The sequence below is a fragment of the Hippocampus guttulatus genome, chromosome 2 (genome assembly GCF_054856545.1).
Source record: "Hippocampus guttulatus isolate MCC_2025c chromosome 2, RoL_Hgut_1.0, whole genome shotgun sequence".
Lineage (NCBI taxonomy): Eukaryota > Metazoa > Chordata > Actinopteri > Syngnathiformes > Syngnathidae > Hippocampus > Hippocampus guttulatus.
Window position 1 is genome coordinate 31,600,407 of NC_141262.1, and position 17,205 is coordinate 31,617,611.

Genomic DNA, 17,205 nt, shown 5'->3' on the forward strand with positions numbered 1-17,205 from the left:
GCCTCACAGTGCTTTATTCAAGGATTCGATTCCAGGCTCTGGCCTTCCTGTGTGGAGTTTGCATGTTCTTCCCGTGCCTGAATGGATTTTCTCTGGGTAATTCAGTTTCCTCCCACATTCCAAAAATATGTATGGTAGGTTGACTGAACACTCTAAAGATACCCTAAGTGTAATTGTGAGCGCGAATTGTTGCTTGTCTATGTGTGCCCTGCGATTGGCTGGCAACCAATTCAGGGTGTACCCCGCCTACTGCCCAAAGTCAGTTGGGATATGCTCCAGCACGCCCATGACCCTCATGAGGATAAGTGGCCCAGATAATGGGTGGACTTAAATTACATTTTCACATGGATGCAGTATTTTTAGATCTCTTGATACTCTGCTACAATTCATTTAAAACAAATTTACAATTAACATGAATGCAAACTCTAACAGACTCTGTCTGAAGTAAAGAACATTTGATTCTCATATTCAGTGTCACTCAGAATGATCACTTTCACACGAAACACACATTTTGTTTTGTTAAGAAATCACATTTATAATTATTTAAATGTATTCCCATTTTATGGTCCATCTGTACGTTTCAAAATCAAATTTGGACCTTTAGCACTAAAAGTTCACCTACTCATGTCATATAATAACAAAAACACAGTCGTACAGTATTGTCATCTCGTTTTGTTTTGGGTAATTTCGTTGTATTGTGTTATAACTGGAGCAGCCCGGTGGGCCAGTGGTTAGCGCGTCGACCTCACAGTGCAGAGGTCGTGGGTTCGATCCTGGCTCTGGCCTCCCTGTGTGGAGTTTGCATGTTCTCCCCCCGGGCCTGCGTGAGTTTGCTCCGGGTACTCCGGTTTCCTCCCACATTCCAAAGACATGCATGGCAGGCTGATTGAACACTCAAAATTGTCATGTCCTAGGCATGAGTGTGAGCGGGGATGGTTGTTTGTCTCTGTGTGCCCTGCGATTGGCTGGAAACCGGTTCAGGGTGTCCCCCGCCTACTGCCCGAAGACAGCTGGGATGGGCTCCAGCACCCCCCGCGACCCTAGTGAGGATAAAAGCGGCTCGGAAAATGAATGACTGAATGAATGTGTTCTAAACGAGGTCGTAAACCTAAACTCATTTTGTTGAGTCATCCTTTCACAAACACACCAAAAAAATGATGCCTGCAAGACAAATTCTGGGTGAAAGACAACGACTTTGGTGTTCTTTGGCTAAACTCCGCCCATTCCACGTGACGTCGCACGGCAGCAGAGAGTCAGTCACGTCGGCGTGAGAATACGAGTGAAGATCTCGCCCGGGTCGAGTTCTGTGAACGGTTGTCACAAAACTAGTTATTAAGACCGTAATTAAGTGACACTTTCTTTTCGCCAAACAATGCCGGAACAACTCGTCTGTATTTTAGCACACAAGGACGGCTGACGACAAGAAGCAAGGTGGCTAATGCTACTACCCAAGTAGCTGACTGTCACTTGAATTTGAAGGTAAGAGCTTCGTCTTTCCAATTTTCCCACTTGTTCCACTTAATCCCTCCACCCCCCGACAATTCCTTCTTAGAAAAACCGACATCTGTTTATGTATCACTGCTCACTCAGTCGTGTGTTACGACAGACGGGGTTTCCTTCAGCGTAGCAAGTCAGCAAATGGCTTTCCTGTTAGCTCAAACATTGATTGAACCAAAGAACACGACATTGGAAAAATCGCACGGGACACCAACAAACAAGCGTTTTGCATCCAGTAGAAATATAATAAATGATGAAATAATGATCAGTGAATTGGCAAGTTGACTTTGGTGTGAAATCCGAGCCTAATAGAAGCCACAACGTCTGTTGTCTTTGTGGCAACAGGTGGACACACAGGTATACTGTACAGGGTTCTCGACATCTTACATTGGGTGGAGAAGTCAATTTTGGAGTGACCTCAAACAAGCTAAGTAACTCTACGGGATGCCTATGAAGATCAGATACTGTCGTTAATTTTTGTTAACTGTGGGCTTGTGAAGCCCTTTGGTACTCTTTTGTGGTGAAGGGCTATATACAATTTTTTGGTGTTTTTTTTTACTTGGAATCTCTCACACCGAATCTATTCCATCAACAGGATTAAAACCTCCGATAAGCACCCAGCCCTTATGTCATTGGCATACGTAATCAATTTTTACTTTTAGCATACTTTATCAATTTTTAATTTGAAAAGAGACTTTATGGACACACTGTTTCTTTTGGGAGATAAACAGATGTTTTTGTCCCCTAATAAGAAATGGATAATTTAAGAGTTCTATCCCATCACTTATTTGTTGCCATGTTCAAACAGGTTATTCTGCTAAGACCGCTCTGCTCCTCAATGCCGTTCCACCGAAGGCTTAAGTTTGAGGGTAATTTTCATAGAGGTCCTATTTTCAAATGGTTCATGATAAATATTCATCTGAACCGCTTTTTCTCACTAGGGTTGCAGGCATGCTCAGTTTACTAATACTGTATCATGGCAGCCCAACACAAGTGTAATGCATAAATTATCCTCACAACTCATTAAGCCCATTAAACTCTGTTTTCATACATTCATAGTAACGGTCAAGAAATGCCATTTTTCATCCATCCATCCATTTTCCGAACCGCTTGATCCTCACTAGGGTCGCGGGGGGCGCTGGAGCCTATCCCAGCCATCTCCGGGCAGTAGGCGGGGGACACCCTGAATCAGTCGCCAGCCAATCGCAGGGCACACAGAGACGAACAACCATCCACGCCCACACTCACACCTAGGGACAATTTAGAGCGTCCAATCAGCCTGACATGCATGTTTTTTTGGAATGTGGGAGGAAACCGGAACACCCGGAGAAAACCCACGCAGGCCCGGGGAGAACATGCAAACTCCAGGCCGGAGCTGGAATCGAACCCGGTACCTCTGCACTCTGAATCCAACGTGCTAGCCACTGGACTACCGGGCCGCCCCCATTTTTCATTCTCACGCATATATCAGAAATAACACCATCTACTTTGCTGTGTTGTTTGCTGTGAATGCAAAATGACTAACACATTTTGGCACTTCAGATCCCTCTGGTGCATTGCAACAACATAAAGTAACTGGCATTACTGGTAAAAACAAATTGAGTGAGATGCATTTGTGTTCAATTTCATGGAAAAACAAACAGAGAAAATCCCATCCATCCAACATTACGGCAAAGACGTTTTGGCATTAAAAGTGTGAAAATATCATGTCAGAGTTATTTTTCTTTATTATTACCTTTGAATGATAACTACCAATAATTCAAGTACTCATTCTGTAATTCTGTTTATAATTTGCCCTCCTAGTAGTACGTGAATGTTTTGTCTGATAAATGTTGCCCCCCCCCCCCCCTCGATTTTATTTCTTTTTTTTAGAATCATGACAAAGGAAGGCAATGTGTGCGAAGTCACCCTTGGTGTCGGGGGCATGACTTGTGGTTCCTGTGTCCAATCCATAGAGAAGCACATTGGTTCTCTGCCAGGGGTGATACACATAACGGTAATTATTCTTTGTTCATTTCATAAATTCTTTCCTTTTACCACCCCATATTTGCACTGTGTTGCAAAATGTTTCCCGTTCGAAACAGGATCTTAATCACATGTCGTGGTAATTCAAATTTCAACACGTAGGGATTGAGATGTCCATTTGTATGAAACCGGTCAAAGATAACGTTGTGCAGTGCATTCTTTAGTCGCCATGCCAAACTTGATTTAAAACCAGGTAATGTCAATGTAATCAAAAAGGCCTGGGTTTTTCTTTTTTTGGTTTGTTTGTTTACCCCTCAGGCTGAGATTAAATGACAAAGATAATGCAATTGTATGTTCTAGATAGAGCTCTGTCCTTTGCAGGACTCTAACAGCAGATCGATTCGCCGCACCCACAGGAAACACTTGCCTTTGTCTTTTCCACAATTTAGTGTCTGAGTCCTCTGGTGGCAGTCTTCATAGAAGTGGTCATGTCAGGCCTTACTTCTGATTTTCATAGGCACAAAAACTAAGTCTCGTCCAAAGTGCGAAACCCACACATTGCTCCGGTCAAGTGATCCATTCTGTGTGTCACATGTTTATGCTTTCTGAAAGAATAGAACAACAAGGGTCATCATGTTGTTAAAAGCATGTGGACCCAGTTTATAATCTTGACTTCATATGACTGTAATAATGTAGCTCAGATCGGCTCAAATTTGAGCCTGAAATTCATTCATTGCAAATATAAATTAAGATAGTATTTTTGTATTCCTGTATTTTTTGTTTTTTGTAAACAGGTTTGAAAGAGGAAAAATACCACCTGAAAGATTTTAGCATGTTGGAATAGTTAGGTTGTGATAGATAGCTTCTGATTCGGTTTTGTAGAAAATATTTAGGAAGGAAAGGAAAGGAAATAGTGGACATTCAAACAACCGAAGGCCGAAGCTTTAAATGACCCAAACAAGTAGAAACGTGTTAAAATGAACACTTTGTGCTGTATTTCAAATTCTTAATTGTCATGGAAATGTAAAAAGTAGGTCACCACTGGTCGCTGACTGCTTTGAATATAAGCTTGCTAAGCGCACTTAGCATGCCTACTTGTGGAATTTGGTGTTACCCAAAAAGCCAAGAAAAATAGCTCAACATGTCTGCAGATTACTCATTTGATGTATCCTGAATTGAGATGCAGCGAAATATGCCGTTGTGTGTGATCTCTTGTTTGATGCCGATGAAGTTTAGAGGAGTATTTATCAAGAACAGGTCTGATCGTAAACTTAATTAATCCGATCTTTCATGAAGCACCGTGCTAGGGTAATCTTTTACTGTTTCCTTTAACCTGCCTTGCACAACGAGTAGCGGTTAATGTAATTTCACTCGGTGCATAGCTGTGTTTTTCTCAGCAACACTATTAGAGCAATTTCCTGAATTTGGCTCTTCAAATTAGATTCGATCCAACTTTAATGTCACTTCACGTCACAAACTCGCCGTGGGTTCCTGCTGCCGACGAGGAAAAATAATATAATCGTCAAAAGTGTCCAGACCATTCAAGATATATATATATTTTTTTTTTAATTGATTGTCTCTCAGGGCATGTTTCTTCTTTTTTGTAGGTATCTTTAGAGCAGGCGAATGCCACAGTCATTTTTAATGACAGCCAGCAGAGCACAGCGTCCCTATTGGAGGCCATTGACGACATGGGGTTTGAATCGAGTTTATCGACGTTCGACGTGGCCTCACCCGTTTGCACCGATAGCCAGCTGGTCCCAACGTCAGGGCTGATACCTTTAACTGGGCGGCAGATAGGGTCTCAGATCCCGGGAGGGAGTTCGGCAAACGAGGGCCTCGACGTCACCTTTGCCTCGTCTTTGACGCCCACTCAGGAGCTCAATGAAGTCATGTTGAGGCCCTCACCATCAGAGAACGACGCTCCGAGTAGCCCTGTGACAAGAGACTTGCCCGTGTCTCCATCACCCAGCACAGACAGAAGAGCGTCGCTCCTGAAGATGAGCATTCAAGGCATGACTGGTCATTCCTGCACCACCACGATTGAGGCAAAGATTGGAAAATTGAAAGGGGTTGAAAAGATCAAAGGTGATACCAAATTATTGAGCGTATTGTGTATTACAGTATTATCATTCGAGTTTGCAGTGGTGCTTAACTGCACTTCGCCCGAGTAAAGGACTTACCATGATGATGCGGTAGTACTATTGTAACTATAGCCCTGACAGCACTAGGTAGCTCCTTCAGCCAGAGACTGTTACACCCGCGCTGCAAGAAGGAGAGATACCGACGCTCGTTCCTACGACTGCTGTCAGGCTGCTGAATAAAAATAATATCAATAATAATAATAATAATAGTTAAATGATGTGAAAAACAATTGTTAATAGCACTGCGATTTATCAATTTTGTATTTATATTGCACTTAATTGAACGGTGTTTGTTTGTTTTTTTCTTTCTTCTTTCTACCCACAATCTTGCTGCTGTAGACTGTAAATGTCCCCAGTGTGGGACAAATAAAGGATATCTTATAGCCCAAAATGTCTCATATTAGCTCTTTTAATAATATTTTTGCCAACTTTTGTAGATTGTTTTTTTGAATACACATTAACGCATGTAAAGGTGTAAAAATTGATCCATTGCGAGATTAATTGACAACTGTCACATTTATTTATATGGTTCTTAATCACAAAAAAGTTCCCTAATCGGTTAGTTCGTCTTGACCAGAATTTTATTTTGCCAAACATCAGAATTGGCATTGGCCTAAAAAGTCCAAACCCGTCGGGCCCTAATTCCAACACTGGTGCATCAATGCTAAATGAATACCTCTGTCATACTGCTTGCTGACCATTGTTCTTATCTTCTGTTGAAGCTGATCCTTTTCTCTCTGCTCTTTAACTTCCCACAGTCCTCTTGGATTCTCAGGAAGCCACGATTGTGTACCTGCCTTACCTCATAAGTGTTCAGACCATTATCGACCAGATTGCTTTGGCCGGCTTTAAGGCTTGTGTGAAGATCAAAACATGCCCCCTGCAACTTTCCCTGAGTGAAGTTGAACGCTTTGCTGATTCTCATAAAACAAGTGCTTCTTCAACCGTAGACACTTCTGAGGAGACAGAAACCTGCATTGACACAACTCTAGTGGCGCTCACTGTGAAAGGCATGCACTGTCAATCCTGCGTGGTCAATATCCAAGACAACATCACTACGCTGCCCGGTGTATCCTCTGTAGTCGTCTCTCTTGAGGAAGAGAAAGCCTCCATCTGCTACGACCCGCTGAAAGTCAGTGTTGCTCAATTGCGACAGGCAATTGAAGCACTTCCTCCAGGGACCTTCAAAACTCAACCCTGGGACTCTTCTGGGCTCCTCAGCCCTCCAGCTACCTCGCCTCTGCCTGCTTTATCTGCACCGCAAGCATTTCCTCGATCATTTGCCAAACCTGCTGTACCCCAGCCCTGTTTAGTCCAACCTCTGGCATCCATAGCCAAGATTCACATTGATGGCATGACATGTAATAGTTGCGTCCAGTCAATAGAGGGCATGATGTCTCAGAGAAAAGGTGTGATTTCAGCGCAGGTGTCTTTGGCCGATAAGCAAGGCCTCTTTGAATATGACCCCCTGTTGACCTCCCTAGTCGAGCTTAGGGATGCCATCGAAGACATGGGCTTTGATGCATTACTATCTGGTGAGACACTCATCGTCATCAGTTTTACTGCACTAATGACAAACAGCATCTTTACTGTAATATATCACATTATTGTTCATGAAGTTTTTTGTCCCCCTTGTAATGATTTCTCGCCCACAGAGACCAATTCCCTGACACCTGTGTCGTCGCCCGGTGTTGTCAAGTCTTCGAGTGTGGCGCTAGTGAAGGAGAAGGAACTGCTTGATGGCAGCCTCCTCAAAGAGATGCCCGAGGATCGCAAAAAAGACAAACTCTCAAGTGTGAACAAGTGCTTCATCCAGATCCGAGGCATGACCAGCGCATCTTGTGTGGCAAACATTGAGCGAAATCTCAAAAATGAGCCTGGTCAGTTCGCATTTTATAGAGAAAATGTTTTCATTTCAAAGGAATCTGTATCTGTTGCCTATGACAAAATATCAATTTCATTTTCATTTTTTGCAGGTATCTACACTGTTCTGGTGGCGTTAATGGCCAGTAAGGCTGAGGTGCGCTATAATGCTGAATTGATAGACCCTGTGAAGATTGTCGAGTGTGTGAACGAGCTGGGCTTCTCCGCCTCAGTCATGGAGAACTATGAAGGCTCCGATGTCAACCTGGAATTAGTGGTGAGTTATGCCAGTCGTTTGGTCAACGCTGTAATTATACTCACAATTTAAAAAAACAAAATCCATATCCAGTTGGAAGAGATGACTGCCCCCCAACCATCGTCATTTCATACATTAACCTCTCGTGCTCTTGATTCCACCTCGTTACAGGTAAGGGGGATGACTTGTGCCTCTTGCGTCCACAAAATTGAATCCAGACTGATGAGAGAAAATGGGATTAAATATGCCTCTGTTGCCTTATCCACCAATAAAGCACACATTAAGTTCGAGTCCGAAGTGATAGGACCGCGAGACATCATCAAGCTGATTGAGGTAAAACACTTCTTCATGCTGTCCGGTATTTGTATTTGGTTCGTACTTGTGCAACATGACATTATAATTACGTAAGAGAAAGCTGCAGGTTGAATTTTCAAACTAAATCAGAGCTCTATCATGTTTGTAGAATTCGGGTTTTGAAGCATCTTTGGTGAAGAAGGACCGTGCCGCCAGCCATTTGGACCATAGCAAAGAGATACGACAGTGAGAAACATTTGAATTGATGTACATATCTCCCATCCACTTGTAATTGGTTCAGGGTGCTCCCCGCCTCATGGCCAAAGGCAGCCTAATGAGGACAAGCCCGATCTTATAAAAAAGGGTTGGATGAATGTCCAATCGAATGTGTCTGCAAGTAGTGCAAAAGTGATCATTCTAATTACTTGCAGCAAAACTCTCAAAATCAAGGGGGCGTGTTATACAGGAGGCTCAATAAGAAATAAAAATGTTGACATCGCTTAGGCATTTACCAGTACCTAGGAGGTGTAAAAAAAAAAAAAAAAAAAAGTAGTTAAAGAAATCTAACAGCAAAGTAAAGAAATAAAAAATAGCTTACTAAAATGACTAAAAGAATGTACAGTGCGAGAGCAAGGTTTTCGAAAATATGATTTGAAAAATATTTTGAAAGACATTAAAAGGTATGGGAACAGAGCATAGTTTTGAACTTGGATTTCAACATATTTACCCGTTACTTGGATATTTTGAACCTTTTATTCACTCACTACTGCACCGCATCACTCATAAAGGATACCAGCAAAATTAAGTACAGGCGGAAAAAAAAGCATTTTCAGAGTGGTTTTGGAGGGGTGTATTTTACAAGGGTGCATGTTATTTACGGGATTTTACAATATATGAATTTTGGTGAAATACATCATGCTGTCGGCGTCCAAACAGAATTGCCATTTTAGAAGTGTCACCTTTTGACCCCAGGGTTAACATTTTGAAGATGCTAAAAATGTCAACAATCAAACAAAGACGTTTCTCTGAGTACCTTCGAATGTCTTTGCTCTCCGAGGTGGAGGAAATCTTTCCTGGTGAGCCTGATATTTTGTGTGCCAGTGATGGGCATGATGGTATACATGATCATCATGGACCACCAGATGAACGCTTCCCACCAACACAACGCCACGGCCGAGGACCTCAACTTGTACCACGCCACCATGTTCCTGGAGAGACAGTTGCTCCCAGGCCTCTCTGTCATGAACTTGCTCTCTTTTCTTTTTTGCGTACCTGTGCAGGTGAGTCATGAGGTTCCTTACCTCCCCTACACGTGTGTGTAGCTCAGTGGCCTGAAACCTTTCTTCCAATTCTCTTCCTCTGTTTAGTTTATCGGTGGGCGCTACTTCTACGTTCAGGCCTACAAAGCAGTGACACACGGATCTGCCAACATGGACGTGCTTATAGTCCTGGCCACCTCCATAGCTTTCACATACTCCTCCATCGTACTCATCGTGGCCATGGTGGAGAGAGCAAAAATCAATCCCATCACCTTCTTTGACACACCGCCTATGCTTTTTGTCTTCATCTCGCTGGGACGCTGGTTGGAGCAGATAGCCAAGGTTCGAATGAATGACGAGGCTTGGAATGTGCCATTTGGCATTGCCGCATCTACGATGTTTTTCTTTGGGTGTGTGTCTTCCTTTTAGAGCAAGACGTCTGAGGCTCTTTCCAAGCTCATGTCTCTGCAAGCCACGGAGGCCACAGTGGTCATTCTCAACAGTGATTCAACCATTCTGAGGTAATAATGCTTTGTGATCCTTTTGGCCACGATGCAACTGATTGTTCTTGAATTGCTACTAGATAAAGGCCAACATAATGCAAGACGAAATCCATATTGGCCATTCTTCAAAGAATTATATATTACTCACATCCAGATGCCCTACAAATTGAGTTATTATATCCTACCAAGGAAACCACAAGGCACACGATACAGTATGTATCTTGGACATTTCTTGTATATAGAGCCCACAGCAGAGACTTACAGTATTTGGCCCATGTAAACATTTTCTGTGTTTGAAACAATACATGAGATCTTCACATTGATCAAAAATGTTTTTCTTTCTTTCTAACAAGGTAGCACTTTTTATCTTAGATGTTGTCATTACAAAGGCAGTAGCAGTGTGCAGACAGCACACAATTTAGACCTGCACTGTATCATATTGAAAGTTACTTGATTAAGACACATCAAGGGGTCAAAATTTTAGGGTCAGCTCCCAATTATAAACATTCTGTTTTGTTCAATCAATACCGCAGACAGTGTCAATCAAAACTGAAAATTCTTTTTTTAAGGAAGAATTCTTGATACAGCTCTTGTACACTAAAATGATATCCAATACAAGTGGGCATCGTGTTGTGACTTTCAAGAAACTGTATTTGTACAGTACAGTACATATACTGCATATATATTGTAGTACTGCCTGGTTGAATACATTTCCAGGCATGAGTTTATTGTTGACTCTGATTCCAGTGAGAATCAAGTGGATGTTGAGTTGGTGCAGAGGGGAGATGTGGTAAAAGTAGTTCCTGGTGGAAAGTTTCCAGTCGATGGCAGAGTTCTTCAGGGGCATTCCATGGCGGACGAGTCCCTCATCACAGGTAAGTCACACCATTGTGGGCAAAAAATTCTGTCCCTTTATATTTGGGGCTTAAAACTGGAAAGCAGGTTGCTGCAGACGGGGCCTTTTCTGACCAGCTGTTGCTTTGGAACTTCAGGTGAGCCCATGCCCGTGACCAAGAAGCCAGGCGGTGTTGTGATTGCGGGCTCCATTAACCAGAATGGCTCTCTCCTGGTCAGCGCTACACATGTCGGCATGGACACCACGCTGTCGCAGATTGTCAAACTAGTTGAAGAGGCTCAGACTTCAAAAGTGTGTCATGGGGTTCTGACCTAGTACTTCAATGTGGTGGTCTAAGTATCTGATTCTCAATGTTTTTCCCTTATTTTTTTTATTTTTTTAGGCTCCCATCCAACAGTATGCTGATAAGATCAGTGGCTACTTTGTACCCTTCATTGTTGCTGTGTCACTCCTTACTTTGATTTCCTGGATTGTAATTGGGTTCCTGGATTTCCCTCTAGTGGAAAAATACTTTCCAGTGAGTGTTCCAATTGAATTATTGTATTTCTCAAATACTCTAGTGGCAATCTGACTGAACAAACAAACTACATCTCAGACAACTCTAAAACCAAAATAAACCAGATATGGGTATTTTTAAATTGTCGAACGTGTATATTACAAATTTCATAGTTTTTAAAATGGTGTTTATTTATTTTTTTGCGCGTAAACAGTCATGATAAAAATGTGCTTAAAAGTTTATCCTATAGAAATTTCTCCACACCCAATCTGTATTGAAGTTTTACTGCAACTGTATGTTTTTCCACAGTATTCTAGTTTATTAAAATGCATCTGTACTGCAAAAAGCCAAATCCTTTTTATTTTTTAGCACATAAATGCTAACATGCCACTCACCTATTCAAGCTTCTTTCGCTCTTGACCAACCTTTTTAACAGTTCCTATAAGTAGATTTGGAAATGTTTATAATTCACATTCTGTTGCTCCTGGCAGGGTTATGACAAAAGCATTTCCAGGGCAGAGGCGGTGATTCGCTTCGCTTTCCAGGCCTCCATAACCGTGTTATGCATCGCCTGTCCCTGCTCCCTCGGTCTGGCGACCCCAACGGCTGTCATGGTGGGCACCGGGGTTGGAGCCCAAAATGGCATCCTGATAAAAGGAGGGGCACCTCTGGAAATGGCACACAAGGTGTGGTATTAACAGTACTCTGATTAATTTGAGTAACCCTGGGGTGAGACTTTTGAACAGTACTGCAGATGCTTTGGGTTTCCTGGGCAACCACCACTGTCAGTTTCACTGTGTTTAACTGAGACTAAAAGCAAGCATCTATACACAGGTCCAGTCAGTGGTGTTTGATAAAACCGGGACCATTACGTATGGTGCTCCAAAGGTTGTCCAGGTCAAAATAGTAGTGGAGGGCAACAAGATGCCTCGCTCCCGACTGCTCGCCATCGTGGGCACAGCAGAGAACAACAGCGAGCATCCTTTGGGAGCATCTATCACCAAGTACTGCAAGCAGGTTGGTATTGACTTCAACCACTCAATTCCTGTTTACTGAGCACACCAACATAAGTAACGCCGCATTACCATGCACGTGCAGGAGCTCGTCACAGAGTCGCTTGGCACGTGCACTGACTTCCAGGCCGTGCCGGGCTGCGGCATTCGGTGTCAGGTCAGCAACACCGAGATGCTGTCACAGCACACAGACAGCGACAGCGATAGCGATGACAACAACCAGCGCAACAGCATGCTTGTTCAGATCAGCGACACTGTCACGTCAACCAGCTCCCATTCTCTTATCATGGACCCACAGTCAATCAGTACGTTATAGTCCCATCACTCATTACTACTCTATGTTGTGATGTTATTCAAGTGCCGTGTGTCTGCAGGCTACGCGGTCCTGATTGGCAATCGAGAGTGGATGAAGCGGAATGGTCTGCAGGTCCGACATGATATCGATGATGCCATGACGGAGCACGAGCAAAGAGGTCGCACCGCCGTCCTGGTTGCTGTAGACGGTGAGTGCTGGAAGTCAAAACATAAGGAATACTACCTGTTTATAAAATGAAGAGACATCATTTTCACACTTCCTTTTTTAGATGTCCTGTGTGCCATGATAGCCATAGCGGACACAGTGAAGCCGGAAGCTGAGATGGCTGTCCAAACTCTGACCTGCATGGGCCTGGAGGTCGTGTTGATGACGGGAGACAACAGCAAGACGGCACGGGCCATTGCTGCACAGGTCGGCCCAACATGTAGCAATGTGGATCGTTATTTGTTGTTTCTGTGGCCACCTCCTCCTGAAGCCTTTCAGGAAAGAAAAAATCAAATCTGCAACGTAGAAATACCCTCTCAGCATTTTTTTATGGCATTCATGTCACTTAAAAAATGAAGGTCTTGAAACACACATTTAAAACATTACAAAGACATTGGAGAATGTAAGGTCAATGAATGACACTAAACTATTTTACGAACAATGTGTACTCAAGACGATGATGGGGCTGCCGAAATCTAATTTGTCAGAAAAATTGACATGTTGAAATTCGATATCAAAAATGTTGTTCTGCCTGCACGAGCATTGCAGTACAACTCTGCATTAACAGTAGAAAATTATTGGAAACAAATTTGGTAAATGCTTGAAACAGTTTGAAAACTTTTAAAGTTTTTCCAAACTGACTTTATTGGTGCTTGATATTATACATTCGATGCCTTAGATAAAGGCCACCCCCCCTCCCTCACGCCAAAAATAGCATGTACGATATGTGTACAGTACATGACTTGTGCCTGAGTAAAGTCATGTAAAGTACAGCCATAGATTTGAATAGGTTGATATGACAGCCTCAGTTTGAGATGTGTGCTTATGTGAATGCGAAGCTCATGCATTACCTTTTGAAGGGACCATCCTCCCTGCTGAAATGGCCACCATGTATGTACATGCATCGCTTTTGATGGGAAAGGCGGGGGCGCCTTTCCTATCAACCAACATGGCCGACACTTTTTTCTCTCCATTGAATCCGGGATCTGTTGTCTCTGGGTCCATTAAATTGAGGTTCCGCTTTATACAGTCGTTATTTCCGTGTTAAGATACATCCATCCTATTTGGTAAATTATAAATTTCTGTTAATTCCAACTTTGAGAATTCCCCAATTTTTGCCCCCCTAATTCTACTAGCATGCCTTCTTTCTTCATTAGGTGGGCATCAGGAAGGTGTTTGCAGAGGTGCTGCCCTCCCACAAGGTGGCCAAGGTGGAGCAGCTGCAGCAGGCGGGAAAGAGGGTCGCCATGGTAGGCGACGGCATCAACGACTCGCCCGCTCTGGCCATGGCTGACGTCGGCATCGCCATTGGAACGGGCACGGATGTCGCCATCGAGGCAGCAGATGTGGTCTTGATCAGGGTGCGAATTTAATGTTTGACTTTGGCTTTCGCTGCACTTCTGTGTTCAACTTATTTTGCATATATGCAAATTTTGCAGTAGTCTTGATAAATAAAGAACAGAGCGGGCCATACCTTCCCCACTTCTAGTTTAGAAAATCTGCTGTGAGCATTGACCTAAGAAAACAATGAGCTAATAATGCATGCTCACAGTTACCGGTTATTCTTTTAATGGGCCTCTTCTCAACCGTGCTTCACCTTTTTGACAGTTGTTAGGAGCTGCTTCAAATGTATTCGTGCAAACCTATTATTCATTTTTGCTTGTGTTTACAGAATGACCTGCTGGATGTGGTCAGCAGCATCGACCTCTCTAAAAAGACTGTCAAGAGGATCAGGATCAACTTTGTCTTCGCTCTCATCTACAACCTGGTTGGCATTCCCATCGCTGCAGGTCAAAGACCACACTTGCGTCTCTGCTCACACAGAGCATTGACACTTCTGGATGTTTCTGACGTTTGTGATTTGCACACTTAATATGATTTGACAAGATGCTCAGCACTCATGTTGACAGTAAATGTTCAAAAAGTGTGTGTATGTGTGCGTGCGCGTATGGAAAAAGAAAAAAAAAGACAACACCCTGTTCAAATGCCAGGTTTTTGTGATTTAAAGCATCAGCAAGGACGAAATAATTTCCAACCCTTTTCCACTATTACGGTACTGTGACTTTTATCCTGTACATCTTAGACAATTAAATGAGGAAGTAAGGTCAAACTAAACAACTGAGATGAAAATGTGGTTCCCAAATGTCCACAGTCTGTACTCTGTGTATGTAATGAAACTGTTTGTTAGTTTTCATTTCATCACTTAATGTGCAGAATTTTTTTCTTCTGTAGTCTTTTCTCAATTAAGACTGTCAATGTGTATATAGTACATTATTTTTCTTGTGATATAATATGTATAATAATATACAAATACTTCTGTAGTCTCAATTTTAGTTTTTAAAAACGCTGACATTTCCTCATCTAATATTCAGATTTTATTCTTGGGGAAAAAAAGTGAATGACTATTCTCTTAAATTTCCAATTTGTGGTTCTAGTAACACTGGAACTTTATTCTGAAAATGTGCATTCTTTTACCTTGTAAGACAATATTGCAAAGAAATTTCCTACTCCTTCATTAGTTATTTATATTTCAACTTCATTCTTGACTTCTTTGTTTTCAATCATGAATTTAATAATAATAATACATTTTATTTATAAGCGCCTTTCAAGACACCCAAGGACACTTTACAATAACAAAAAACACAAAACAATACGGGTTGAGCAGCGGCAGCCAAAATTGTTCTCATAAATTTACATTATTTTGTCTTGCGATGTATTTTAGCTGTAAGAAAGGAGTGTAGTAATCCAAAATATATGACAGACCGATTCCCTTATTAATTCTTACCATGTTGTTCTTATAAAGTGCAACTTTTTGTATCAAGTAACCTCTTTGTTTTAAGTAATGTGGCATCCCAGAATGTTCACACTGTCACTCATGTGTTCTTAGGTGTCTTCCTTCCCATTGGTTTGGTATTACAGCCGTGGATGGGCTCTGCCGCCATGGCAATGTCTTCCGTCTCTGTGGTTTTGTCCTCGCTTCTACTCAAATGGTAGTCATCTCTTCGAGACCAACGCCGCTTTTCACTCTGCCGCATTCTCACTGTCCACCTTTTGCGTAGCTACACCAAGCCCAGCGCCGAGAAGCTGGAGGCCCAGCTAGAGTCGCGGCTAGGCCGCGGCACACGACAGAGCAGCCTGTCTGACATCAGCGTCAACATCGGCATGGGCGAGCTGCGGCGATCTTCGCCCAAGCTCAGCCTTCTCGACCGCATTGTCAACTACAGCCGGGCGTCCATCAATTCACTGCGCTCCGACAAGCACTCGATCCACAGCCAGGTGCTCAGCGAGCCCGACAAACACTCGCTCCTCATGGGGGAGGCGCCGTGCGAAGAGGAATTCTGCTGAAGGCCACCGTCACAAAGTGCCCAAGGTAGCGTCTTTTTTTTCAATCCCGGGCGGCTTCGCTAAGCGTTTCATCTGGGTGGAGGATGCCGTGGCGTCACACTTGATTACAAGAGAGCCTGCGCATCCTCGTGTTGATTACGAGCACTTAAAAGCAAATTGGCTCACTTCCTCTTCTCTCCCCCCCCCCCCCCCCCCGCCCCCCCATTTTGTTGACGTCAGAGCCATGCAGTGCCATGAGAGCAGCCATCTGAGCACGCCTGTGTATCCAAAGACCTTTTTAAGTTTTAGCCCTTTTCATTCAATGTTGTATAATATGGAGTATTTATATTTCCCCTTATTTATCATGTTCATCCTAATCCATGTGGGAGATTCAAATGACACTTGAGAGCGAGTTGGAAACGTACGCTAGACAAGTCGAGTGGAAACGCCATCGTGGCAAAGTTCAGCACATTCCAAACAGAGCACTTTGGACCCAACAGTGGTCGAATGTTGCAGTGGGGACGGGCAAGCGTTCACTTAACCCGGCGCTATCTGCTGTTATCTTGTTACATATGTGCTGCTCATTGCTGTGCAAGTTGTCTTCTATATGTCACGCAAGTGCATTTAGGCCATCGGTCCTGATTGCATGTTGTGTCGTATGTTACTGCTTCTCAGCTTCTTTGTGTCTGTGCGAGTTGTGGCACTAATTACATTTTACAGTCGTGGATGGTTTCCTGCTAGGCGGGATTATTGCTTTTTTTCTTCTTTCTTGAGCCTTTTTAAAGTCAGCACATTGTCATGCAAGAGTCCAAGCCCTCGCTTTGTTTTTGTTTTTTTGTTGTTGTTTTGTTTTAGTTGTTGCCGCTTCCCCAAAGACGCGTGTTCTGAAGTCCGCTGAGCGTGACCACATCGGCCTGTCCAAGTGACGTCCACAGAGCGTCACATTACATGTACATGTACGGTTAAATGAAGGATGTTTGCCTTGAATGTTCTCAGTCAGCTACGGCTCACAAGAACTTTTCATTCGGGCTGCCCAAAAAAGTGACCCCTGAATATCCATAATTGACTTTAAATAAACATTAATTTCTATGTTGTGTATTTTTGTCAAAAAATTGTATGGATTTGAAAATGGCTGAACTGGTTCTCCACTGCTATTCTAAACAATTGTGCCTTGGATAAAAAAATAAATAAATAAATAAATAAAAAAGCAAAATG

General features: G+C 42.9%; 1 protein-coding gene across 1 annotated transcript; it reads left to right on the forward strand.

Annotated features, from left to right (window-relative positions):
* Positions 1-1,242: 1,242 nt before the first annotated feature.
* Positions 1,243-17,203, forward strand: atp7a (ATPase copper transporting alpha). The gene is made up of 24 exons (XM_086105698.1): positions 1,243-1,479; positions 3,370-3,493; positions 5,070-5,550; positions 6,365-7,141; positions 7,262-7,486; positions 7,583-7,746; positions 7,897-8,058; positions 8,189-8,265; positions 9,077-9,299; positions 9,387-9,620; positions 9,708-9,799; positions 10,529-10,656; positions 10,774-10,928; positions 11,020-11,154; positions 11,625-11,819; positions 11,968-12,150; positions 12,232-12,451; positions 12,521-12,649; positions 12,731-12,873; positions 13,824-14,027; positions 14,339-14,456; positions 15,554-15,656; positions 15,726-16,036; positions 16,231-17,203. The coding sequence occupies exons 2-23, from the start codon at positions 3,374-3,376 to the stop codon at positions 16,009-16,011; spliced, it is 4,554 nt and encodes a 1,517-aa protein (XP_085961824.1). The 5' UTR covers positions 1,243-1,479; positions 3,370-3,373; the 3' UTR covers positions 16,012-16,036; positions 16,231-17,203.
* The last annotated feature ends 2 nt before the right edge of the window (positions 17,204-17,205 follow it).